Source organism: Anolis carolinensis, unplaced genomic scaffold, assembly GCF_035594765.1.
Source record: "Anolis carolinensis isolate JA03-04 unplaced genomic scaffold, rAnoCar3.1.pri scaffold_9, whole genome shotgun sequence".
Classification (NCBI taxonomy): Eukaryota; Metazoa; Chordata; class Lepidosauria; order Squamata; family Dactyloidae; genus Anolis; species Anolis carolinensis.
Window position 1 is genome coordinate 3,935,450 of NW_026943820.1, and position 26,696 is coordinate 3,962,145.

At 43.0% G+C, this 26,696-nt stretch overlaps 1 protein-coding gene across 3 annotated transcripts in view; it reads left to right on the forward strand.

Moving 5' to 3' along the window:
* The first annotated feature begins 2,211 nt into the window (after positions 1-2,211).
* The window catches only part of acsf3 (acyl-CoA synthetase family member 3), a 77,643-nt gene continuing 53,158 nt past the window's right edge, over positions 2,212-26,696 (forward strand). Inside the window, exons 1-6 of one of the 3 annotated variants that reach the window (XR_010000521.1) lie at positions 2,212-2,304; positions 4,846-5,534; positions 6,989-7,144; positions 17,757-17,911; positions 18,022-18,167; positions 24,688-24,800. Coding sequence is in view for 2 of the 3 variants with exons in the window: in XM_062961505.1 (XP_062817575.1) it covers positions 4,857-5,534; positions 6,989-7,144; positions 17,757-17,911; positions 18,022-18,167; positions 24,688-24,800 (1,248 nt within the window). In the remaining variant the exon portion in view is untranslated. Of the gene's footprint in view, positions 2,354-4,845; positions 5,535-6,988; positions 7,145-17,756; positions 17,912-18,021; positions 18,168-24,687; positions 24,801-26,696 lie in introns of all 3 variants that reach the window. The other 2 variants (XM_062961505.1, XM_062961504.1) reach the window with 2 other exon arrangements.

Sequence of the window (26,696 nt, forward strand, 5' to 3'; positions counted from 1 at the left end):
TCTCCGACGCAAAAGGATAGGAGGGAGAGAAACGAACACATTTAGTGTAAAATAAAATTGCGATACTGGGTTAACTTTATCCGGGAGACCTGGAATATATCTGTGAGCTTTGGGGGATAGGTGCAAATGAGGGTGCATCTCCACTGTAGAGTGAATGCAGTTTGGCACCACATTAACTGCCATGGCTCAATCCTAGGCAATCCTGGGACTTATAGTTTGGTGAGGCAATAGTACCATTTGGCAGAGGAGGCTAAAGACCTCTCATGACTCCATAGCACTAAGCCATTAAAGTGATGCTTATTTATATACAGTAGAGTCTCACTTATCCAACACTCACTTATTCAACATTCTGGATTATCCAACGCATTTTTGTAGTCAATGTTTTCATACTCATTCCCTGTCCAGCATTGGTGTTTTTACTTCCACTGGCCTTGGGTTGTTGTTTTCTCCTGTTCTGTAATGTTCTATTGTTTATTTTATTTATTTAGTTATTTTTTTCTATTTTTTTATTTATTTACAGTATTTATATTCTGCCCTTCTCACCCTGAAGAGGACTCAGGGCGGATCACATTACACATATAAGGCAAACATTCAATGCCTTAACATAGAACAAAGACAAGACAAACACGGGGCTCTGAGCTGGCCTCGAACTCATGACCTCTCTGTCAGAGTGATTTGTTGCAGCTGGTTGCTCAACAGCCTGTGCCACAGCCCTAGCTATTGTTTCAATTTACTCCAATCTGTCCTTTGCCTTTTTTACGTTGTTCTGTGATACTATTTGTGTCAAAATATCCATATTTTTTATCTCTAAAGCTCTCAAGTACCATTTTTCCAAGGCTGGAGTTTCTCGGATTTTCCACAATTGTGCTAGGCATATCCTGGCGGCAGTTATCAAATATATGAACAGCTTATTCGTATTGAGATCCATCTGAAAGTCTGTAATTCCTAAGAGAAAATACTCTGGTTTTAGCTCGAACTTTTTTTGAAGTATTTTCTCCATCTCTTTATGGATTTCCCGCCAGTACTTTTTTACACCCCCACCACATATGTATGAAATCTCCTTTGTGTTTCTCACATTTCCAGCATTTCCCGTTGCCTTTCCTTTTGCTAAATCTATTCAATCTCTCTGGTGTAAGATACCACCTGAAAAACATCTTATACCAATACATGTTTGACTTTTAGTTGGAATAGGAATCGGCTGGTTTCCCCTGTAATAGGCAGTAAGACCACCTAAAGCTTCGGGGAGCTTTTAAAGTGGCGTCAAACTGTGTTAACTCTACAGTGTAGTTGCACCCTGTGACATTTGCCTCAAAACCAAACAGAGGGATGTTAACAACAGGAAATAAAACATCTCATACTTCTTTTATAACTGACTAGCTGTGCCCAGCCACGCGTTGCTGTGGCGAAGTATGGTGGTATGGGAAATAAGGTATTGAGGAATTGGTGGTAGTTACGGTAAAGGTTTCCCCCTGACATTAAGTCCATTATAAATGGGTTATATAGCTGTGTGGAAGGGCCTTGAGTCTACACTGCCATATAATCCAGTTAAAATCAGATAATTTGTATTTTATAGGCAGTGTGGAAGAGGCCTAAGTGAGGCCTAACTCTGCCTGTCCCCTGGGCTGAGTGGGTTGCTAGGAGTCCAAGTGGCCTTCTAACTGGCAGCAATTGGATAAAAACAATGATTCCTCTCCCTCTACTTAGGGCTTTATTTTTCTTTTCTTTTTGTTGTATGAACGTAGAGGCATGGATGAGGGGTTGTGCTGCCAAGGTTAATGTTTCTGGGGTGTGTCGTTTTGTTGTTTTGTCCTAGGCCGAAATTTCATTACCCTTTTATATATATAGATTGGGAGTTTTTAAAGGCATTAAATGAACTATAATACCATAATATTGAGCAGATAAGGACAAAGTTGGGCCCTGCAGGTGTTTTGGACTCCAACTCCCACCATTCCCAACAGCCTCAGGCCCCTTCCTTTTCCCCCTCAGCCGCTTAAGCGGCTGAGGGGGAAAAGGAAGGGGCCTGAGGCTGTTGGGAATGGTGGGAGTTGGAGTCCAAAACACCTGCAGGGCCCAAGTTTAACCATACCTGATCCAGAGCCAAATAAAAATAAGGAAATAAAAGAATACTAACGCCATGCTGCTTCCATGACCATCTGCCACACGACGTCAAACGGAACCTTTATCATAGGCACTTGTTCCCACAAGGGGCGGCTTTTAGGAAACGGACTTCCGGTTTTTCCACAGAGGAGCGCCATCGCCCTTCGAAGCCGGGCGGGAAGAAGAAGAGCGGAAGAAGAGGAAGAGGTGCGGTAGTTATTTCCGTCCCCCACTATTTTTTCCCTTCCGGACTCAAGTATGTATGCTACAGATTCCAAGGCAGTGATTCTCAATTTTTGGGTCCCCAGGTGTTTTGGGCCTTCAACTCCCAGTTAAACTGGCTGGGATTTCTGGGAGTTGTAGGCCAAAACGCATTGGGACCCACAGATTGAGAACCACTGTCCTGAGTGTTGTGTTCCCCAAAGTTGGGGGATTCTGGGCATTGTAGTCCAGCAAAATGTGACTCCAGTGCTTCCTCCTTATTTATTTATTATTTATTTAGAGCCCCCGGTGGCGCAGCGTGTTAAAGCTCTGAGCTGCAGAGCTTGCAGACCGAAAGGTCAAGGTTCGAATCCGGGGAGCGGAGTGAGTGCCCGCTGTTAGCTCCAGCTTCTGCCAACCTAGCAGTTCGAAAACATGCAAATGTGAGTAGATCGATAGGGGCCGGGCTGTGGCGCAGCACGCTAGTAACCAGCTGCTATAAATCACTACTGACCGAGAGGTCATGAGTTCGAAGCCCGGGTCGGGTTAAGCCTCTGACCATTAAAAAAAAAATAGCCCCGGCTTGCTGTTGACCTAGCAGCCCCGAAAGACAGTTGCATCTTTCAAGTAGGGAAAATTTAGGTACGCTTTATGCGGGAGGCTAATTTAACTAATCTACAACACCATAAAACTGCTCATGAGGAAAAGAATGAGGAAGAACAGCCACCAATGGACGGTGAAGCAACAGCTCCCCCTGTGGCCGGAATCATGAAGCTGGAAAGATGTTAAAATGCCTCTGTGTCTGTCTAAAAACTGAATGTTGTTTGTCTGTTGGCATTGAATGTTTGCCATATATGTGTTCATTGTAATCCGCCCTGAGTCCCCTTCGGGGTGAGAAGGGCGGAATATAAATACTGTAAATAAATAAATAAATACCGCTCCAGCGGGAAGATAATGGAGCTCCATGCAATCATGCCAATTGCCACATGACCTTGGAGGTGTCTATGGACAACGCCGGCCCTTTGGCTTAGGAATGGAAATGAGCACCAACTTCCAGAGTTGGACACAACTGGACTTAATGTCAGGGGAAATTTTTTACATTTACCTTTGAGAACATTTATATTCCACCCTTCTCTCCCTGAAGGGGACTCAGGGCAGACCACAACATATATACGGCAAGCACTCCATGCAAGGACATAAAATAATTATACATTATTATTATTATTATTATTATTTATTCATTTCTGTTCCGCTTTTCTCCCATGGGTGGGATTCAAAGCGGCATAAGGTAAAGGTAAAGGTTTCCCCTGACGTTAAGTCCAATCGTGTCTGACTCTGGGGGTTGGTGCTCATCTCCATTTCTAAGCCGAAGAGCCGGCGTTGTCCGTAGACATCTCCAAGGTCATGTGGCCAAAGGCATGACTGCATGGAGCGCCGTTACCTTCCCACTGGAGCAGTACCTATTGACCTATTCACATTTGCATGTTTTCAAACTGCTAGGTTGGCAGAAGCTGGAGCAACAGCGGGCGCTCATTCTGCTCCCGGGATTTGAACCTGGGACCTTTCGGTCTGCAAGTTCAGCAGCTCAGTGCTTTAACACACTTCACCACCGGGGCTCCTTCAAAGCGGCATAGAACATATAAAATCATACAAATACAGCCGACCATAATACATAATCAGTTAAAACATCATATCCAGACATTAAAAAAACCAATTAATATATCAAATAAAACAATTTTAAAAACTTACTTTAAAGATACCCATAACCTCCAGCTTCTGAAATTATTTGTCAAGTATTATCAAAATATTTATCAGGCTGGCAGTGCCTATTAGCATTCGTCTGGGAAGGCCTGGCTCCACAGAAAGGTTTTAATTTGCAAACAAAAAGCCAGTAAGGAGTGGGCTGATTGTGCCTCATTAGGGAGAGAGTTCCAGAACCAGGGAGCCACCACTGAAAAGGCCCTGTCTCTCGTCCCCACCAACCGTGTCTGTGATTGTGGCGGGGCCGAGAGCAGGGCCTCCCCAGAAGATCTTAATCTCTGCGGTGGTTCATAGAGGAAAATGTGTTTGAGCAGGTAAACTGGTCTGGGGCTGTTTAGGGCTTTATAGGCCAAAGCCAGCACTTTGAATTGTACCCGGTAGCAAACAGGCAGCTAGTGGAGCTGACATAACATGGGAGATGTGTGCACCCTATATGCTGCCCCAGTTATTAACCTGGCTGCCTCTCATTGGACTATTTGTAGCTTCCGGGCAGTCTTCAAAGGCAACACCACGTAGAGTGTGTTGCAGTAGTCTATCCTGGATGTAACGAGAGTGTGGACTACTGTGGCCAAGTCTGATTTCCCAAGGTACGGGCGCAACTGGCACACAAGTTTTAATTGTGCGAAAGCCCCCCTAGTTCCAGGCTCCTTAGTACCACCAACCCCTCAGAGTTGGACACGACTAGACTTAATTTCAAGGGGGAAACCTTTACATTTACCTAAGACATAACAATAATATATTTTGGGGTGCTGCATATTGATTGGATTCTTTGGTTCCTTCCTCCAGCCTCAGCAAAAATGTTGGTGTTTTCTAAAGGGCGTTCCCTGATCCGGTTGTTTGCTCGCCGTTCTTCTCTCCTGGGATGGACCTGCTCTGGATTTAGGACTTCTTTCTGTGTCTCTAAAGGTCTTCATTCCAGCTACGGACACGTTTCCCCTGTCTTCACTAGAGCTCTGGCGTTTGGAGAGAAAACTGCCATTGTGGACCGAAATGGAGAGCATACCTATCGAGAGGTCTATGCCCGAAGCCTCCAACTCTCCCAGAGAATCTGTAAGACTCTCGGGAACGTGAGCGGAGACCTGAAAGGAGAAAGGATTGCCTTTTTGTGCCCCAATGATGCCTCCTATGTTACAGCCCAGTGGGCGTCCTGGATGAGTGGCGCCATTGCTGTTCCTCTCTACCAAAAACACCCCACACCAGAACTGGAGTATTTCATCCAGGACTCACAAAGCGCCCTCCTGGTTGTAGAGGAAGGCTACTTGGACAAAGTCACTCCAAGTGCAGAGAAACTTGGGATCCCGGTGCTCCCCCTTCTTGGCTCTGGGAAGTCGGACTCGGTGGCAAATGGGTCCTTTTTAGAAGCTGGCTGTCCCATTTCGGAGTGGAAGGACCGGTGCGCCATGATCGTCTACACAAGTGGCACAACCGGGAGGCCCAAAGGAGTCCTCAGCACCCACCAGAACCTTCAAGCAGTGGTGAGGGTCTTTTTAAAATTAATTTTTATTCAGAAATAAAGGAAAAGATGAGAAAAAAACAAAAACAATATCAAAAAAACCTGTGGTTTTTCATCTATCAATATATAATATACACACACACACACTCCATGGAGGAATCTCTGTGGATTAAACATACATATAAACATACATACTTTGATGTGTATGTGTGTGTGTGTGTATATATATATATATATATATACACACATACTTTATTTATATTCCGCTCTATCACCCCGAGGGGACTCGGAGCGAATTACGGAAGACATATATGGCAAACATTCAATGCCATTATACAATTAACAAAGACAGAAAGTCCCTTCTGGGAAAGAGGGCGGTCTAGAAATATTATTATTATTATTATTATTATTATTATTATTATTTGGACAGAGGCAAGGCTTCCCTCTTTTTCATACACACACACACACATACATAGCCATGGAGGCATTTTTGTGTATCAAACATGTATATACTTTTACGTATGTCAAGCATACATATAAATATATATATAAATACTCTGACATATGTCAAACGAACATACATATGAACCTATATACTTTGACACACATTATTATCATCATCATTATCATTATTATTAATACATAGTAGTAGTAGTAATAAATCATAATACAGTAGAGTCTCACTTATCCAAGGCTCGCTTATCCAAGGTTCTAGATTATCCAAGGCATTTTTGTAGTCAATGTTTTCAATATATCGTGATATTTTGGTGCTAAATTCATACATACAGTAATTACAACATAGCATATTGAACTACTTTTTCTGTCAAATTTGTTGTATAACATGATGTTTTGGTGCTTAATTTGTAAAATCATAACCTAATTTGATGTTTAATAGGCTTTTCCTTAATCCCTCCTTATTATCCAAGATATTTGCTTATCCAAGGTTCTGCCGGCCCATTTAGCTTGGATAAGTGAGACTCTACTGTAATAATATTTCTTGCTTACCTCTCCTTGCCACTTCTGATAGGATTTGGAGGGGTGGTGCTGATGGAGGATAATAATAATAATTTTATTTCTTAATCACCTCTCCTCGTGGCTCGAGGCGGGATGATTGGAATTATACTACAGTCACATCCAAAGATCTGTGTCATTGCCAGTTCCAGCACAGCCAGATCTGAGTATCTAAGACAGTCACTCTAACACAAAACATACCTACACTAATAAACACATAGCAAGCATACAAGTATTAGGACTTCGCACTCATTGTCTGTTGATTTTAATTCCTTGTTTTGGCTGCTGTATCTTTAAGAACCTGGTTTCAGGAGTGGGGTCTTCATCTGAGGGCACTGAAATAATTCCCAACGATACTTTGGCCACAACCTGAGGAAGCCCCTTTCAAATACACATCAACAGTTACAATAGTGTGGGACCCCTGGTTATTTTATTTTATTGATTCGTCTAAATGTCTCCTTTCAGATCACTGGGCTGGTGGACAAATGGGACTGGACCAAGGATGATGTGATTCTCCATGTGCTGCCTCTTCACCATGTCCACGGCATTGTCAACAAGCTCCTGTGTCCCCTCTGGGTGGGCGCCACTTGCGTCATGCTCCCTGAATTCAATGCGCAGACGGTAAGTGTGCCAGGTTTTCCTTGAGATCCAAAATATAATATCTTAAAGTGAGAATGATTGTATATAGAGTTGTTTAAATGTAATTGAGTTATAGTGATGCAATGAGAGCTGGAGATTGCATCATGCACTGTCTGCTTTCCACTATGCGAGTGTGTAAAGAGTTAACTGTGTATTGCATCAGACAGCAGAGGTGGTTATAAATAGCTCCTTGTGTTATCTCTCTGCCCTCTGCTCTTTGCCTCTCTGCACTCTGTATGTATATATCGTCTTGAGAGTTTTCCGTTTGTTAGTAAATCTTTTGTAGAAAGCCAAACAGGCTTCAGCCTCTTTATTGGTGCCAGTGATTCTTCGTTGATCTTCCGCTGCATATGTGTTTATCCAAACCGCGCACTCTGACATAATACAGGTGGAGTCTCCCTTCTCACTAAAATGCTAGTCACCAGAAGTGCTAAGAGGCCATTAGGCGAAGAGCTTTCCTTGCCAGCTAACTCATCTGCCTATCTATTGCCTTGATGAAGACTGCAAACTTGTGCAGGATGTGTTTCACTTCCAACAATGCTCAACTTGTATGGGTCTGTAGCAATTCCTCCTTGTTTGTTTTTAATGGGAAGCAGCCAAAAACACTCCTGGCTGAACTTCTCCAAACTTTGTATTTTCTGATAAGGCATTCCTATCACACACTTGCTCTAGCCCATTGAGTGCCTTGTGGACTATTGATAAAAAAACACCCTACAGTGGTGGATGGCCTCTCTCTCACACGACAAGGGCACAAATCCCATGCCAGATGCTGAGATCACGGCTGTGTGAGAGGAGACAGCTTTGATGTGAGCGCTGTGTCCCTGGAGAGTGCGCCGCAGCGGATGAAAGGCGCAGCATCAGCTCCATCATCAGCACTTTTGATGTGAGAAGGGAGCAAAGGAGGGGAAGAAGGCATTTGGGAATGCTCTGGGAATGCCATCAGCCTGAATTGTTTAAGAGAGGGGAAAAGGAGGGGCAGCATTTATTTAAAATGGATTTTCTTTGCCAGGTAGCAATCCAATTGTTACTGCCATTCTCAGACAAAGCTGTGGGTTTAGGGAGGAGATATTTTGGAACCGTAGTTCCCTTACTTCAAACTTTTATTTACAGTATTTATATTTATTTACAGTATTTATATTCCGTCATTCTCACCCCGAAGGGGACTCAGGGCGGATCACATTACACATATAAGGCAAACATTCAATGCCTTAACATAGAACAAAGACAGAGACAAACGCAGGCTCTGAGCTTGGCCTCGAACTCATGACCTCTTGGTCAGAGTGATTTGTTGCAGCTGGCTGCAGCTGGCTGCTCACCAGCCTGCGCCACAGCCCGGGCCCTTCTTTTCCTTCTTTGTTCCCTCGGACTTTCAGTGTTCTCCTCCTATCCCTCATTCAGACACACTCAATGTTTACTCTTCTGCGTATTCATTTTGTTGCTATTGTCTACCTTCAATTAACTTATAGCAACCCTAAGGCATATCTACCACAGAGTTTTGGGGGCTGAGAGGGTGTGACTTACCCAAGATCATATATAGGATTCCATGGATGAGCCGAGAACCAAGTCCAGGTTTTCAGAGTCATAGAACACTACTCAAATCACTGTGCTATGTATTGTTATTATTTGATGCACAACAAGATGCATACACAGCAAACAAGATCTTTATGCTGGCTGTTGTATTGGATCACACGTCGGACACTTCCCAAGTGTCTGGAACTATGTGATGTATTGGCAAATAATTCCTGCAGTATGGTGGCCTTTTGCAGATGACAGGTGGTAATTTTGTCAGTGCCGATTGTGTTTAAGTGCAGGCCAAGTTCTTTTGGCACTGCACCCAGTGTGCTGATCCCCACCGGGGATCATATCATGTAAGCTTTTCCAGTTGCTTCTCATCCATTCTGCTGTCACCTGGGATTGCAACATCGACGATCCATACTTTGTTTTTTAACATGATCATGAGGTCAGGAGTCTTGTACTCCAAAATTCTATCTATCTGAATTTGGAAGTTCCAAAGTAGTATGACGTGTTCATTTTCTGTAACTGTTTCAGGCTTGTGATCCCATCAGTTCTTTGTCACAGGCAGACAGTATTTGTGGCACAAGTTTCAGTGGATCATTTGAGCAACGGTATTCTACCTCATCTGCACGATCTTCTTGCAGCAGCTGAGGATGTGATACATTGTTCCGTCTGCTTCCTTGGGATCTGTAGTTGACTTTTCAATTCTGGCTTGGATGGCATTTGTTCTAATGGCTTATTCTCGGACTGCAAGAATCAGGCCCTCAGTGTCCCCAAAGCAGGCATCTCAGAAGCTCTCTTTCATATATTCACACCCTTTGTTCCCAGAAAAGTGGTGCTTCTTCTGCACACCTGCAGAACTCGCAAGATAAGGGACTTAGTTGTATTTATAAGTTGTGTGACAAGGAGCTTGAACCAATGTGTACCCATCAGAGAGAGCTCTGCAGACAGGGGCAAGAAAGGGCACCCTCCTTGAAGGACCAGCAGCATTTCCACTTGCCCTTATTGTTGCCTTCGCTCAAGAAAGACCGACCGGTCAGACACCAGCTGCTTGGCTTCTCCTCCAGAAAACTGCCTATGCCTTTTTGTATTTTATTTTTTCTGAGTGTGTAAAAAGCCCTCCCAAGGGAAGCAGAAAAGCAGCTTGGTTGATGCGGCAGAGAAAGTGCGCTGGGCTAAATCGAGCTTTCTGCGGAGTTTAACACCAGCCACCTTTGAGCCTCCGTCTTATTTTCACCAGCTGTTTGCAAAGTGCCCTTTTGCGGCCGCAATCAGCTCTTGGAAGGGCAGTGCCGTTTTAGCGGCAGATTTCGCCAGAGGAGCCCAGGCTTTCTCGACCCGTGCCTTTTGTGTTTCTGTCCCTTTTGCACCTGGAAAGAGCAGTCAATTATAGGGCAATATAAAGAAACTTAAAGGCTCAAAGCACCCGATCAAAACAAAGCAGGGAACTTGCCCGTGAAGCTGCTTCCGGCATCAGATGTGAGTGATCCTGGCACAGGTTCAGGAGAAACCACAGCACTGAGCCCGACTGTTCTAATCACTAACACTTCATTAGATCTAATAAATACTTTATGATTGGAGTGTTTATTAGATTGCTTAATTCACAGCATGCCTGTACAAGGGCAGATACAGGTGGCTGTCTGTATTTGGGGCCACGCTTCTTGCAGGGGCCTACGTGGCAGCTAGTCATCCCATTGAACACACTGTTGAGTGGCTAGTCAACTTCTCAGCCTATCCCATTGTGTCTGCTGTTGTCTGGACTAAAATTTGGATACAAACACTGGGAAAGCATTTTTCTTGGTTCCCATCCATGGATCTGAGAATACTTTTCGTATAATGACACTAGCTGTGCCCGGCCATGCGTTGCTGTGGCGTAGTCCTAAGTGGGGTTTTCTTCGTGGCATTCAAGGTGGCCTAGAGAGGATTCCTCTAGGTACGAAGCAGCCAAGCTTTGAAGCTGCAAGGCTATTCAATGGTATTCAAGTTGGCCAACAGTGGAGTCCCCTAGGTATGAAGCAGCCAGGCTTTGAAGTTGCAAGGCTATTCAGTGGTATACATGTTGGCCAACAGTTTTGTCCCCTAGGTATGAAGCAGCCAGGCTTTGAAGCTGCAAGGCTATTCAATGGTATTCACATTGGCCAACAGTGGAGTCCCCTAGGTATGAAGCAGCCAGGCTTTGAAGTTGCAAGGCTATTCAATGGTATTCACGTTGGCCAACAGTGGAGTCCCCTAGGTATGAAGCAGCCAGGCTTTGAAGCTGCAAGGATATTCAATGGTATTCACATTGGCCAACAGTGGAGTCCCCTAGGTATGAAGCAGCCAGGCTTTGAAGCTGCAAGGTCACTCCTTGGAAAGTGATAAGTATTGTGGCCAAATTTGGTGTGATTTGGTCCAGTGGTTTTGTGGTTAACTCGGTCCTAATTATGCACATTACATTTTATAGATAGATAGATAGATAGATAGATAGATAGATAGATAGATAGATAGATAGATAGATAGATTTAGGGTTTCTTTCTTTGTTGGCAAAGAATTAGAGAAAAGTGAAGATTCCAATAGTTTTTAATTGGGTCTTTGAATGTGTTGCCGGAGGCTTTCATGGCCAGAATAACTGGGTTGCTGTGAGTTTTCTGGGATGTATGGCCATGTTCAAGTAGCATTCTCTCCTGACATTTTACTCGCCTCTATGGCAGGCATCCTCACAGGTGTGGGGTCTGTTGGAAACTAGGAAATGGGGTTTATATATCTGTGGAACGATGTCCGGGGTGGGAGAAAGAATTCACAAGTGTGAATGTTGCAATTGGCCAGCTTGATTAGCATTGAATGGCCTTGCAACTTCAAAGTCTGGCTGCTTCTTGCCAGGTGGAAGGGTCCCATTCCTTACCTATGGTTTTATTAGATGTCTAGATGGCTTTTGGGGGTCCCTTTCCTTACCTATGGTCTTATGAAACCATCTAGATGGTCTTTGAGGGTCCCTTTCTTTACCTATGGTTTTATGAGATCATCTAAATGGCCTTTGAGGGTCCCTTTCCTTATCTATGGTTTTATGAGATCATCTAGATGGACTTTGGAGATCTCTTTGCTTACCTATGGTCTTATGAAACCATCTAGATGGTTTTTGAGGGCCCCTTTCCTTACTTATGGTCTTATGAGATCATCTAGATGGACTTTGGAGGTCTCTTTGCTTACCTATGGTCTTATGAAACCATCTAGATGGTTTTTGAGGGCCCCTTTCCTTACTTATGGTCTTATGAGATCATCTAGATGGACTTTGGAGGTCTCTTTCCTTACCTATGGTCTTATGAAACCATCTAGATGGCCTTTGAGGGTCCCTTTCCTTACCTATAGTCCTATGAGACCATCTAGATGGCCTTTGAGAGTCCCTTTCCTTACCTATGGTCTTATGATACCATCTAGATGGCCTTTGAGGGTCCCTTTCCTTACCTATGGTTTTATGAGACCATCTAGATGGACTTCGGAGGTCTCTTTGCTTACCTGTGGTCTTATGAGATCATCTAGAATAGTCTTTTGTGATAGAATAAGGAGGAAGGGACTGGGATTGCAACTAAAGAATGTAAATTCATTTCCACCAAAAGCTCCGGCTAAAATAAAAAAGCAAATTAGTCTTTTCTCCTCCTTCTCCTTGTTCATAGTCGGAGCCTACTTGGCAGCACATAAAAAACGGCAAAAAGCCAAGCGGACATAAAGTGGTTTGGAGGCGAGTCTTTGTTTTTGTCGGGTTTTAGAGAGCAAGTCAAGGTTGGTCTGAGCATTTCACGTTTGAGAGGAGCGCCAGGCAAGCTCAGCAGGGGATCGCAGGGATGTCGCTGCCATAATAATCCCGCTTTTTTGTGACATTGCTTGGTCCTTTGCTGTAGGAAACACCTCGGCTCCTCAGCAAAGAAGTCGCAACTTCTCTGTCTCTCCATTTCACGGCTTTGGGGGCCCTCCATCTCCATGGCACTCATCGAGGTGCAAAAACCACCCACTCCTTTAACACCCTATTGACACCCGGCCCCTTGTATTAAAGGAAGGGGGACGTCCCCCCCTTTGCGTTGGCGTACCTGTCATAATTCACTTGGCGGCACCATCTGTTCGGAGAGCCTCGCGCAAGCTTTTCCTAGCCTTCCCTTTTTTATTGGAAGTTATTAAAGGATATTACTGCCCATTAATCATTTATTAATAAAAGGTTTATCCGTGCCTCACGTGGGTTCGGTCGCGCTGTTTGGGAGTTGCTGTCTGGATGTTTTGCAGGGTTTCCCACCCTCACCAACTTAAGACTGAAAAGAGTATGGGTTGGCATTGCAGCAACATTGCTAACATGACTCATAGAGGTCCCTTATCCACAATGCTTAGGATCAGAAGTGTTTTGGATTTTGGATTTTTCTCCAGCTCTTTCGATTTGAAGCCACCAACCTGCCTTGAGTCCTTATATTCGGAATACGACAGTAAATAAAATAAACACCAATAATGTGAATTCTGAAGGCAAGGAGAGAAAAATGCGGTCTGAGCCCTGCCACATGCACAATGGAGGACCTTCTTATACCCTGTTTCCCTGAAAATAAGACATCCCCAGAAAATAAGACCTATAAATAAATAAATAAAACTTTATTTATACCCCGCCACCATCTCCCCACGGGGACTCAGGGCGGCTTACATGGGGCAGATGCCTGAACAACATAGGACAAAACATAGGCAACATAATACAAATCACACTATAAAAAGATAAAACAGTAATACAATAAATCAATTAAAACAAAAATACAGGATAAAATTTTGCATTTAAAACACATAAATGGTAAAATCGTAATAAATACGGGATAGATTATTAAAAATGCTCTGGGGCTGATTAATTAATGACTGTATCTCCAAAGGCCTGTCGAAACATCCAAGTCTAGTAGAGGGTTTGCTGAATTGCTAAATACAGTAGAGTCTCACTTATCCAACACTCGCTTATCCAACGTTCTGGATTATCCAACGCATTTTTATTTACAGTAGAGTCTCACTTATCCAACACTTGCTTATCTAACGTTCTGGATTATCCAACGCATTTTTATTAACAGTAGAGTCTCACTTATCCAACATAAATGGGCCGGCAGAATGTTGGATAAGCGAATATGTTGGATAATAAGGAGGGATTAAGGAAAAGCTTATTAAACGTCAAATTAAGTTATGATTTTACAAATTAAGCATAAAAACATCATGTTATACAACAAATTTGACAGAAAAACTAGTTCAATACGCAGTAATGCTATGTAGTAATTACAGTAGAGTCTCGCTTATCCAATGTAAATGGACCGGCAGAACGTTGGATAAGTGAATATGTTGGATAATAAGGAGAGATTAAGGAAAAGCCTATTAAACATTAAATTAGGTTATGATTTTACAAATTAAGCACCAAAACATCATGTTATACAACAAATTTGACAGAAAAAGTAGTTCAATACACAGTAATGCTATGTAGTAATTACAGTATTTACGAATTTAGCACCAAAATATCACAATATATTGAAAACATTGACTACAAAAATACGTTGGATAATCCAGAACGTTGGATAAGCGAATGTTGGATAAGTGAGATTCTACTGTATATATGTGTGTGTGTGTGTGTGTGTGTGTGTGTGTATGGTTATATGGTAAATAGGGGAGCATTTTGTGCATCCAAGTTAACCAAAACTCCTCTTAATCGACACATCTCTTTTGTCGTTCTGATATCCATTATCCTGTCCCTCTTTTTCATTCTTGCTTGTAAAACAATTCAAAAACAATGGCAAACACAAAAGGAGACCCCCTTTTTTTCCTCCTCATCCCCTGATGGAGAGCCACATCTCAGCGCCATCCGCAAAGCGCCTCTTTGGTAAACCAGACGTAAATTGGTGTATCATTTCACGTTGTTACCGAGAAAGGGAGAAGGGCCCATTTGCAGGCGACAATTCTCCTAATGCATGTTAAATCATCCTTTTACTTCTCTCTTCTGATCTCCAAGGAAGCTTTGTGTGCCCGTCTTGAGTGACAGGGCCCTGGCAAAGGAAGAAGGCTGCTACGTTTGCGCTTCCCGGAAAGCTTTTCCCTTGTTATCCAGGCAGAGGGTTGCCAGGTCTGCTTTATTATAAGGGACACCCCTATTTCAGGGTCGCAGAGCTTTTCCTTTGATACAGACTGAAGGCGATGCATTATTATTTCATCCTGAAATTCCAAATATTTAAACATGGCTCTCATGTCCTCTCTTAACCTTCTCTTTGCAAAGCAAAATCTAACTAGCTCTAAGCCCTTCTCAGAAGAATAAATAAAGTTTTATTATATTTATATTATATTTTGTTTTTATTTTGTTATATTGTGAATTGTATGTATATTGTTTTTATCGGATTGTGTTGTTCAGGCTCTGCCTCATGTAAGCCACCCCGAGTCCCTTTGGGCAGGGTATAAATAAAGTTTTATTATTATTGACACAACGACGTTGTATGACACAGCAAACAAGATAGACATGCTGGATTTCGTATCACAAAATCACAAGTCGAACACTTCCCAAGTGTTTAGGACTGTGTGGTGTATTTTTGGATAATGCGTGCAGATCCCAGTAGGGTGGCCTTTTGCAGTTGGCAAAATTATTATTATTACTATTATTATTATTATTAGTAGTAGTAGTATTAGTATTTTATTATGACACAGCAAACAAGATAGATATGCTGGCTTTTGTATTTATTGTTATTATTATTATTGACACCAAGACGTAGTATGACACAGCAAATGAGATCTATATGCTGGATTTCATATCACAAAATCACAAGTCGAATACTTCCCGTTCCAAGTGTTTAGGACTGCGTGATATATTTTCGGATTTTTAAAAAATTATTATTATTATTGGCCCCTGGTGGCACAGTGTGTTAAAGTACTGAGCTGCTGAACTTGCGGACCAAAAGATCCCAGGTTCAAATCCCAGGAGCGGAATGAGCTCCCGCTGTTAACCACAGCTCCTGTCAATCTAGCAGTTTGAAAACATGCAAATGTGAGTAGATCAATAGGTACTGCTCTGGCAGGAAGGTAACAGCGCTCCATGCAGTCATGCCGGCCACATGACCTTGGAGGTGTCTACGGACAACGCCGGCTCTTCGGCTTAGAAATGCAGATGAGCACCAACCCCCAGAGTTGGTCACGACTGGACTTAACGTCAGGGGAAACCTTTACCTTTTATTATTATTATTATTATTATTATTATTATTATTATTATTATTATTATTATTATAGTTTCAGATGATGATGATGATGATGATGATGATGATGATGATGATGATGATGATTCATGGTTTCCAGACCTTTGGTCATTTTGCTCATTTCGGTTTGTGGATATCATAGAATAGTAGAGTTGGAAGAGACCTCATGGGCCATCCAGTCCAAATGGATATGATCTGAAAAGCCATGAGACGGAGCCATGAAGGCGGTCATTTAAACATGCCTTTATGTGCTGTGTTCCTTTGAGGTTGGACCATGTCTTGGCTTTTTAAGCTGCCGCGTCACATTGTTTGCTCATGTTCTGCTCATGGTCTTCTAAAATTCCTAGTTCCCTTTCACTTGGGCTGTTTCCAAGCCAATTGCCCTATATCCCTGCATCCTATATCCCTGCATTTTCTTTTTTTTTCTGCCTAACTATAGTACTGTACAAAGGGGAAAGAGTGTGAAATAATAACAACATGAAGGAGAAGGGTTTGCTGAGCTCCGTGGGCCTCTGCGGATGGGAATTGCAGAGGGAGGAAGCACCACAGTGTCACGAATTGTTAGGGAATACATTTGTCAGCAACGGGGAAGAAAGAGTTGCCATAACATAGATGGGGGGGGAAAGCTTTGATTTATTGATGGGGTTTGTCCCTCTGGCTTTGGCGGAGCTCACGGTGCAGAGAGAGAAGAGTGGCAGCGTTGGGGCAAATTAGCCACGGTTAATTATTCATTGTGCTACCTGCCCCCTCCATGCTCCTGAATCCTCAACCAGGACCAAAGACCTGGCCAGGCAGAGGGCTTGACCCACTTGTGTTGTCCACACTGAGGCAAACAAGGCCTGTGTGTCTTATTTCCTTTTCCTTTTGATTGCAAAGTGGCTGTTTCTCATGGCTTGGATCTCATGTGAGTTTCGGTTTTATGAGCCATTCACACTTCCTTCCCAGTGCTTCCCAATTCTGCTTTTACTCAGCGCATGAACACATTCTCCCCCTGAGGATCTTCTTCTCTTAGTTGGAGAAGTTCTTTTTCTCTCAGTTGGTGAGGATATTATTCTCTTAGTTGGGTCTACTTTTCTTAGTTGGAGAGGATCTTTTCTTAGTTAGAGAGGTTCTTCTCTTAGTTGGGTCTTTTTCTCTTAATTGGAGAGGATCTTCTAGTGGGAGAGGATCTTCTAGTTGGATAGGATCTTCTTCTCTTAGTTGAAGAGTATCTTCTTCTAGTTGAAGAGGATTGTCTTCTAGTTGGAGATGGTGTTCTCTTACTTGGAGAAGATCTTCTAGTTGGAGAGGATCTTCTCTTGGTTGGAGAGGATCTTCTCTTGGTTGGCTCTTCTCTTAATTGGAGAATATCTTCTTCTAGTTGGATAGGATCTTCTCTTAGTTGGAGAGGATCTTCTCTTAGTTGGAGATGATCTTTTTCTGGTTGGAGAGGATCACTTTTTCTTAGCTCAGTGGTTCTCAACCTGTGGGTCCCCAGATGTTTTGGCCTTCAACTCCCAGAAATCCTAACAGCTGGTAAACTGGCTGACCCACAGGTTGAGAACCATTGTTTAGTTGGATTTGCTTTTCTTATTCGGATTTGCTTCTCTTAGTTGAGGAGGACTTTCTTCTCTTAGTTGAATCTTAGTTGCTTGAAGGTACATCAGGTTGATGTGTGCAAGTGTGCAAAATGCCATAATAAGGCAAGGGGTCCTGGCATACTTGTAGCTTGAAATACATTGAATTTTTTGGTATAGATATGACAAGCAGGCCGTTTTTCTCCAGCTTGGTCCACTTTTAACCAGGCATAGCTCCAAGATTGCAGGCAATACTGGTCAGCTTTCTTGGGGTCATTCCTCAAGACCTTTCTTCTTCTGCTTCCCCTTTCTCAGGTTTGGGAGACGTTCCTGAACCCCCAAGCCCACCGGGTCAACGTCTTCATGGCCGTGCCGACCATTTACGCCAAACTGACGGAGTATTATAGCCAGCACTACGCTCAGCCTCATGTCCAGGATTTCATCCGCGCTGTTTGCCACAATAACATTCGGTAAGTGGCCCTACTTTGTCTTCAAGACGGAGCTATAATTCTCACAATGGGAAGATGTAGAAAGACCCTAAAGGTGGATTTTGATCCCTTGCTTTGCTTGGCGCTTGCAGGTTGATGGTCTCTGGGTCTGCGGCCCTCCCTGTTCCCGTCCTGGAGAAATGGAAGAGCATCACGGGGCACACGCTGCTGGAGAGATACGGCATGACGGAGGTCGGGATGGCCCTTTCCAACCCTCTGCGAGGCCCTCGGGTCCCAGGTGAGAGAAAGTCCATCTCTGAGTTTGCAAGCTCTCCCGATAGGGATGCTGGAATGCTTTGCATGCTGCTTGGAGCATTTTGCTACCACCTTGATATACTGCAACTAGATGCAAGCAAGGCTATGTTGTAAAAAAAATAAAGTGTGAGTAACAACAAAACCCCCCTTTTCCAAGTAAATAGCAAAAGGAGTTGCTATGCTTCTTTACCAGCCTTCCATCACCTGATCTCCTCCTCCTATATTTATTTATACCCTGCCTTTTTCTCCACAATGGGACTCAAGGCAGCTCTCATAAAACCAGTACAGATTAAAATCACACACACACACACACACACACACACACACACACACACACACATATATATATCTCCATGCACAAACAGATTAAAAACATATAAAATATGTATACACTTGTACTTTTAATCTCTGTGTGTGTGTGTGTGTGTGTGTATGTATGTATATATATATATATATATATATACACACACACACACACACACACACACACACAGCAAAGAGGTACAGTCAAACTGGCAAATCAACGTACGCATAAAATACAGGTAAGCAAATATATACATTAATAAATCAAATAGTGAGAGGCGTGGGAAGTTGCTATTTCCAACAATAACCTTTGGGATGCAGACTGATAAAACCAACGACATATATACATACATACTTTGACTTTTATATACACATCTATCTATCTACAGGTCTATATATACTACCACCATTTTCATTGCTACATGTCTTCACGTCAGTTTTGACTTATGGCTTCATCCTACGCTTTGTTTGGCTTGATTTGTTCACAGGATTTTGTCTTTGCCTTCCTTTTGTCTTTGTCCAGTATTTTATCATTTTACTCTGCTTTGTTCCTTATGGCGGTTTACTGTTGTTTTAGTATTTTTAAACTGTTTAAATTTTTTACCTCTGATGATGTTTATTTGTTCTGATTATATATTATTTGTTTTATTGTGATTATTTGGGCTTGGCCCCATGTCAGCCGCCCCGAGTCCCTGCTGGGAGAAGGTGGGGGGATATAAAAATAAAGTTGTTATTATTATTATTACTAGCTGTGCCCGGCCACGCGTTGCTGTGGCATTGTCTGGTGGTGTTGGTGAGAAATTGTTGAGGTAGTGGTAGTATTGAATGTCTGTTGTATGGTTGTCTTTATGTTTAGTATGCACACTGAAGTGGATTATATGGCAGTGTGGAGTCAAGATAATCCAGTTCAAAGCAGATAATATAAGATTATAAATGGGTTATATAGCTGTGTGGAAGGGCCTTGAGTCTACACTGCCATATAATCCAGTTAAAATCTGATAATCTGTGGAAGAGGCCTAAGTGAGGCCTAACTGTGCCTGTCCCCTGGGCTGAGTAGGTTGCTAGGAGACCAAGTGGGCAGAGCTTAGCCTTCTAACTGGCAGCAATTGGATAAAAACTATTATTCCTCTCTCCCTGTAATTAGGACTTTATTTTTCTTTTCTTTTTGTTGTATCAACCTAGAGCCGTGAATGATGGGTTGTGTTGTCAAATTTCAAGGTTGGGGGTCCTGTAGTTTTGTTGTTTTGTCCGCTGCCCTGATGCCATCACTCTTTTATATATATAGATTGTATGACACAGCAAACAAGATAGATATGCTGGATTCTGTATCACAAAATCCCAAGTCGAACACTTCCCAAGTGTCTAGGACTGTGTGATGTATTTTTGGATAATGCGCGCAGATCCCAGTAGGGTGGCCTTTTGCAGTTGGGTTATTATTATTATTATTATTATTATTATTATTATTATTCATCTGAGGCTGTGACAGAGAGACTTCTTCAAGGCCACACAGTGGCATTCCATAGCTGAGCAGGGATTCGAACACTGGTCCCCAGGGTCCGACACTCATATCTGATGCTGATTCACCCTGTGGAGTAGAATAGGCCAACCGCAGCCAAGTTTTCTTAATGGCTTGTCAGAGAAGAGGCTGAGAAACTTTATCGTGGGGCTCTGAAGCAACCGCTTCACTAGCACCATCAAAGCACTGGGCCAACATAGCAGTTTTTCCATTACTCTCATGTTCAGCAGGAAAGCGCATGCCAAAAGTCTCCCTGGGGGATGTGAAAGATGAAAAAGAATCGAGATGCTGAGGTTGACACAACCCAGACAAAAGGGAATAATTAGAACAACCGAAGGCTTCGGGGCTGGACAGCTGGCACCGCGGGGTGCGGAGTTCGCAGGCAGAACCAGAAAGCAGTCGATGCTGAATCCACACCATTTCCACTCCACGTCCCTTTCCCGCATGTGGATGTTCATGTTATCACCAGTCACCGGTGATGTTAGTAATACGAGGCTTGAACGAAAAGCAATTCCTCCACCTTCGTTACTTGGATTTGGATGGGAGTATTTTAATAAATCAAAAGCAGAAATAATCCTGAGAATGTGCTCTTTAACGACCACTATTCACTTTTCCACATAATCACCAGACAATTGGATACATTTCTGCCAACGATGAACGGAAGAAGTCGACACTCTGTTTCCGCAACCAGCGTCTCACAGGACGCATCGTGTGCAGATCTTCCGACAGCCAAGCAAAGCAATAATGTGACCCACACGTTCTTGTGAAATGCTGATGATGCTTGACATTTCTCCCTGAGTGATACGACGATCGTCCTGAATCAATCTGTCAACCTTTTGCTTGTGAAATTCGGCGGTTGCTGTCCAACACTTCATTTGTCACGCCAACTCAACATGTTTAAACTTACTCAACCAACGACGCACAGGATTCACATCAACACCATCATCATAAACAGCGTGCATTCTCTAATGAATCTCCTTTGGGGTGACACCTTCTGCTGTCAAGAATTCAGTGACTGCACATTGCTTAAGTCGCATTGACCAACCATCTGCACAGGGTTCCATACTTCACACTTTAACAACACAACCGTTCAATGCTAAGGCTTCCCTGTCTGCACAGGGTTCCATACTTTGCACTTTAACAACACAACCGTTCAATGCTAAGGCTTCCCCATCTGCATAGGGTTCCATACTTTGCACTTTAACAACACAACCGTTCAATGCTAAGGCTTCCCCGTCTGCGCAGGGTTCCATACTTCGCACTTTAACAACACAACCGTTCAATGCTAAGGCTTCCCCGTCTGCATAGGGTTCCATACTTTGCACTTTAACAACACAACCGTTCAATGCTAAGGCTTCCCCGTCTGCGCAAGGTTCCATACTTCGCACTTTAACAACACAACCGTTCAATGCTAAGGCTTCCCTGTCTGCACAGGGTTCCATACTTTGCACTTTAACAACACAACCGTTCAATGCTAAGGCTTCCCCGTCTGCATAGGGTTCCATACTTTGCACTTTAACAACACAACCGTTCAATGCTAAGGCTTCCCCGTCTGCGCAGGGTTCCATACTTTGCACTTTAACAACACAACCGTTCAATGATAAGGCTTCCCCGTCTGCGCAGGGTTCCATACTTTGCACTTTAACAACACAACCGTTCAATGCTAAGGCTTCCCTGTCTGCACAGGGTTCCATACTTCGCACTTTAACAACACAACCGTTTGATGCTAAGACTTCCCACCAACTGGAACTGTAAAGGACCAAATGGAACTGTATATATAGATATAGGGATATCCTATGTGTATGTGTGAAGATATTCTTCTGGCACCTTGGTCACTTGTGTCCCCATTTCGGTCTCCTTCTCTGCATCCTTTGAGTCTCATTTAGGAAAACAGAATCATCATCCCCATCATCAACCCTTCCTTTTTTTTCCCCTATCAATGGAAATATTTTGTCTCGGCCTCTTTTCGCCCGCAAGGTCCCCAAGGCCTTGAAGTTGGCGAGCAAAAAGTGCCGTGTGGCAAGGATGCGGGATGAAAGATCCAGAGCAAACTCTTTTGCTCCGAGATGGTTAAAACCCCTGCTTAAAATGCGTCTGTTTTTTCCACAGCAGCAGCGTTCTCCTCTCCCTCCGAATCCCCCTCGGTGTTGTTACTGCGAAGGGAGATGAATAATTCATGGCCGGCGAATGCCTCGCTGGGCCTAATCACCACTTTAATTGGAGGTTTAGATCAGAGGCGGCTAATAGCTCCTGCAGCGGGGGACTCCATAGATTGTTGACAGGGAGAGAGGGCTGAGAGCCTTATCGCCGGCCTGTTTCCGTTCCCCCCCGGGACCCCGCCAGGCATCACAGCATCCCGGTCCCCGGAGACCCAAGGACACAGACCGCGGGGCCAATTAAATTTATCAGGGAGGAACTGACAACTAACTTAAACAGAGGAAGGGCTGGTGGCAGAAGGGGGGGGGGGGCAGGCCAATGAGGGACTAATAGGGTTGGTCCCTTCTCTGACGGCTGCCTGTTTCAATGATTGGCGGCTCAAGAGGCAGCTTGCCAAATGTCCAGGAGATTGCAAAGAGCAAAGGAGGAGGGGGAGGTCTGAAAGCCCAGTTGCAAGATGCTTGCCAGCAGAAAGGAACCCAAAGCCAAAGAAGAAACTTGGCAATGGCTAAGAAGAGAGAAGTAACTAGTGCAGGCATTGGCAAACTTTGATGATAAATACACACAAATGTCTATACTAGACAACGTCGAAGAGATAAGCAAACACTATACAGGTTCAAAACATAAAAAGAGATGTGTATATTAGAGCATCTTGCAAAGGCCACAGAAATAGTCAGGCCTCTCTGAGGATAGAGCTATCTTCCTTCTATGTAAAAAGGATAAGCGAATACTATAAAGTTTCAAAATATAAGCTGCATTATGTAATTCAGAGCACCATATACATACAATATTACCTGAGAAAAAACCACAAACAAAGTCAAAACTTGGCATTACACTAAATTTCCTTTGACCAGGGTGTGCCTCTGTTGCCCTCCATTGTGCATGCAGCAGGGCTCCCGCTGCATTGTAATAGGTGGTCTGTGGTTTGCTTTTCTCCGCACTCCCATGTCGTGGACCCCACTTTGTGGCCCCATTTCTTAAGCTTGTCTTTACATCTCGTGATCACAGAGCACAGTCTGTTCAGCGCCTTCCAAGTCGCACAATCTTCTGTGTGCCCAGGAGGGAGTTTCACATCCAGTCTCAGCCATGGATTGGTTTTAGCCTGCCACTTTTGGACTCTTGCTTGCTGCGAGTATCTCTATAGATCAGGGGTCCCCAAACTAATGCAGCCCTCCAAGGTTATTTACCTGGCCCCCACCCTCAGTTTTAGACTTAGGCTCGCCCAAAGTCTGAAATGACTTGAAGGCACATAGCAACAACAATCCTACTTGACTATCTCATTGGTCAAAAGCAGGCCCACACTTCCCATTGAAATCCTGATAGGTTTATGTTGGTTAAAATTGTTTTCATTTTTAAATATTGTGATTTTTCTTTCATTTACTAATATTGTGCTATGGTAATAATATAATATATTGTGTATACATATAATATTGATACTAATATTATAATGTAATACAATATAATAATAATACAATATAATAATATTAATTATATATTATTACTAAAAATATTACAGTATAGTGCTATAAAGGAGCCCCGGTGGTGGAGTGCATTAAAGCCCTGAGCTGGAGACCGAAAGGTCCCAGGTTCAAACCCCAGGAGCGGCGGGAGCGGCCGCTGTTAGCTCCAACTTCTGCCAACCTAGCAGTTCGAAAACATGCCAATGTGAGTAGATCAATAGGTACCGCTCTGGCGGGAAGGTAAGAGCACTCCATGCAGTCATGCCAGCCACATGACCTTGGAGGTGTCTACAGACAACGTCGGCTCTTTGGCTTAGAAATGGAGATGAGCACCAACCCCCAGAGTCAGACATGACTGGACTTAACGTCAGGGGAAACCTTTACCTTTACCTATAGTGGTATAGTACAATATAGTAATATATAATGCTAATATTGTGCTATGTTGATAATATAATATATTGTATGTACATACAACTTGTAAGCCGCTCTGAGAGAGGGTGGGGTATAAATGTAGTAAATAAATAAATAAATAAATGTTGTTGGGGGGTTTTTTTTGTACTACAAATAAGATGTGCAGTGTGCATAGGAATTTGTTCGTATTTTTTTTTCAAATGATAATTCGGCCCCGCAATAGTCTGAGGGACCATGAACCGGCCCTCCACTTAAAAAGTTTGAGGACCCCTGCTATAGATCTTAGGAAGCTATTTCTTGATTTAAGGCGTTGGCTTGCTGGCCGATAATCCGAACAGAGGATGGTCTGGAGATGTCACTGCCTTGGTCCTTTCATTACAGGTTGCTACTTCTCGATGTATGTCGGGTGTTGCAATACCGACTAAACGGTATAATTGTGATGCTAAACTGCATTCATTCTGCAGTATAGATGCACCCGGAGTGTATTCTGCATGCTACTTTTTTCACGGAAAGAAGGAAAACTTCCACCAAGAAAATCCAGGATCTTGACCTTGTATTTCGCCCATTATTTTTGCACGACTGTCACTGAATTTGGCTTGGGTCAAACTATTCCTTTTACTAACTTCTGTTTTCCTTACTTCTTTTCTCTCTTTTAGGATCAGTGGGGAATCCGCTGCCTGGGGTAAAAGTCCGCATTGCCACAGAAAGCTTGCAAAGAGATGTTCCAGCTTATACTGTCCACGCAGAAGGAGACGAGGATGGCACCAAGGTATTGTTGTTGTTGTTGTTTAATTGAGATACCAAATGGTATGGCTAGCAGAGACACTGGTGCAGGTTTGGATTGATTGATTGATTGATTGATTGAATTGATATCCCATCTTTCTCCCAAGATGGGGTTCAAGATATCTTACGATAATACAGTAGAGTCTCACTTATCCAACATAAACGGGCCGGCAGAATGTTGGATAAGCAAATATGTTGGAAAATAAGGAGGCATTAAGGAAAAGCCTATTAAACATCAAATTAGGTTATGATTTTACAAATGAAGCACCAAAACATCATGTTAGACAACAAATTTGGCAGAAAAAGTAGTTCAATACACAGTAATGCTATATAGTAATTACTGTATTTATGAATTTAGCACCAAAATATCACGATATATTGAAAACATTGACTACAAAATGCGTTGGATAATCCAGAACGTTGGATAAGCGAGTGTTGGATAAGTGAGACTCTACTGTACCTTAAAATGTTCAAGCTAAAACATGAATTTACCAAAGTTTTTTAAAAAAAAAAACCAATATTATAAAAAGAACATGGTTGAAAAGCCTTCAGTATTTGCATGGCAGCAAGTACCTTGATGTGTACTCGTTCTAAAATGCAACTTTTCCAAGCTTTGGGCGATTCATAACCGCCACTGACTTTATCTGTTATCTGTTTTAGCTGTCTAATTTATTCCCTGCTTCCGTCCTGGCAAGTTTTTAATAAGTGGCTTACAGTCCAGAATGAAACGATTTTCAATAAAATTCACATTAAGTGAGAGGCCAAAAAGAAAATCAATCTCGAAACACAGAATTCATAGCAACATTAAAACAGTAATCCAGATAGTATTATTTCTTTGCAAAAAAAAAATGTGGGGAAATGAGATTGCTTGGGTGTCTACAAAGGTCAAATAACAGGCATTTGACAAAAGCATTTCTGCAAAAGATACTCTGGAATTGGAAGAAGGTCTTCCACCAAATTGGCCTTTTGAGAGCTAAGGACATCAGGAACAAAATATATGAATTTTTGGCAGCTCCAGAAGGCCAATTTGGCTCATGTGATGCTTTCTTGGAGTCCAATGCAGTCACATTCTCTGAAGGTTTTCAAGCAAAGCTGGGTGGCCATCTGTCGGGAGGGATTGGATTGTGTCTTTCTGTCTGGCATAACGAGGTTGAACTTGATGGTCTGTAGGATCCCTTCCAATTCCAGGAGTCTATGAATTTGGACTTTTGGGGATCCTTTTTGGTTGCCAGAGTCGTATCTTGGAGATACGACTCATCTTGGAGATATCTTGGAGATAACATTCATGAGTCGAAGCTGACTTGATGATTACAGTGAAGTAGGAAAAGATGAAGACCAGAACATAGGTAGACATGAAGGAAGCCATGGATTTATATCACTGACGTCTTCCATTCATGAGTCCAAGATGACTTGATGGCAATGAAGAAGGAAAATTGGAGACCATAACACAGGTGGACATGGATGCTTGTAACTCATATCTTGGAGATCTCCCATACATGAGTTGAAGTTGTCTTCATGGCAATGAATTAAAAAAAATTGGAAAACCACAACATGGCTTCCCAGACTTGGTAACTTGGAAGTCTTCCATTCATGAGTCCAAGGTGACTTAATGGCAACGAAACAGGGAAATAGGGGACCATAACATAGGTGGACAATCATGGATGCTTGGAGTAGATATCTTGGAGGTCTCCCATACATGAGTCCAAGTTGATTTGATGGCAATGAAGCAGGAAAAGAGGAAGACCACAACAAGGAAGCCATGGATGTCTGGACAATCAAGGATGCCATGGACGCCTAGAGTTTGTATCTTGGAGATCTTCCATTCATGAATTGAAACTGACGATGAAATAGGAAAAAAGGAAGACCACAAGATGGCTTCCCA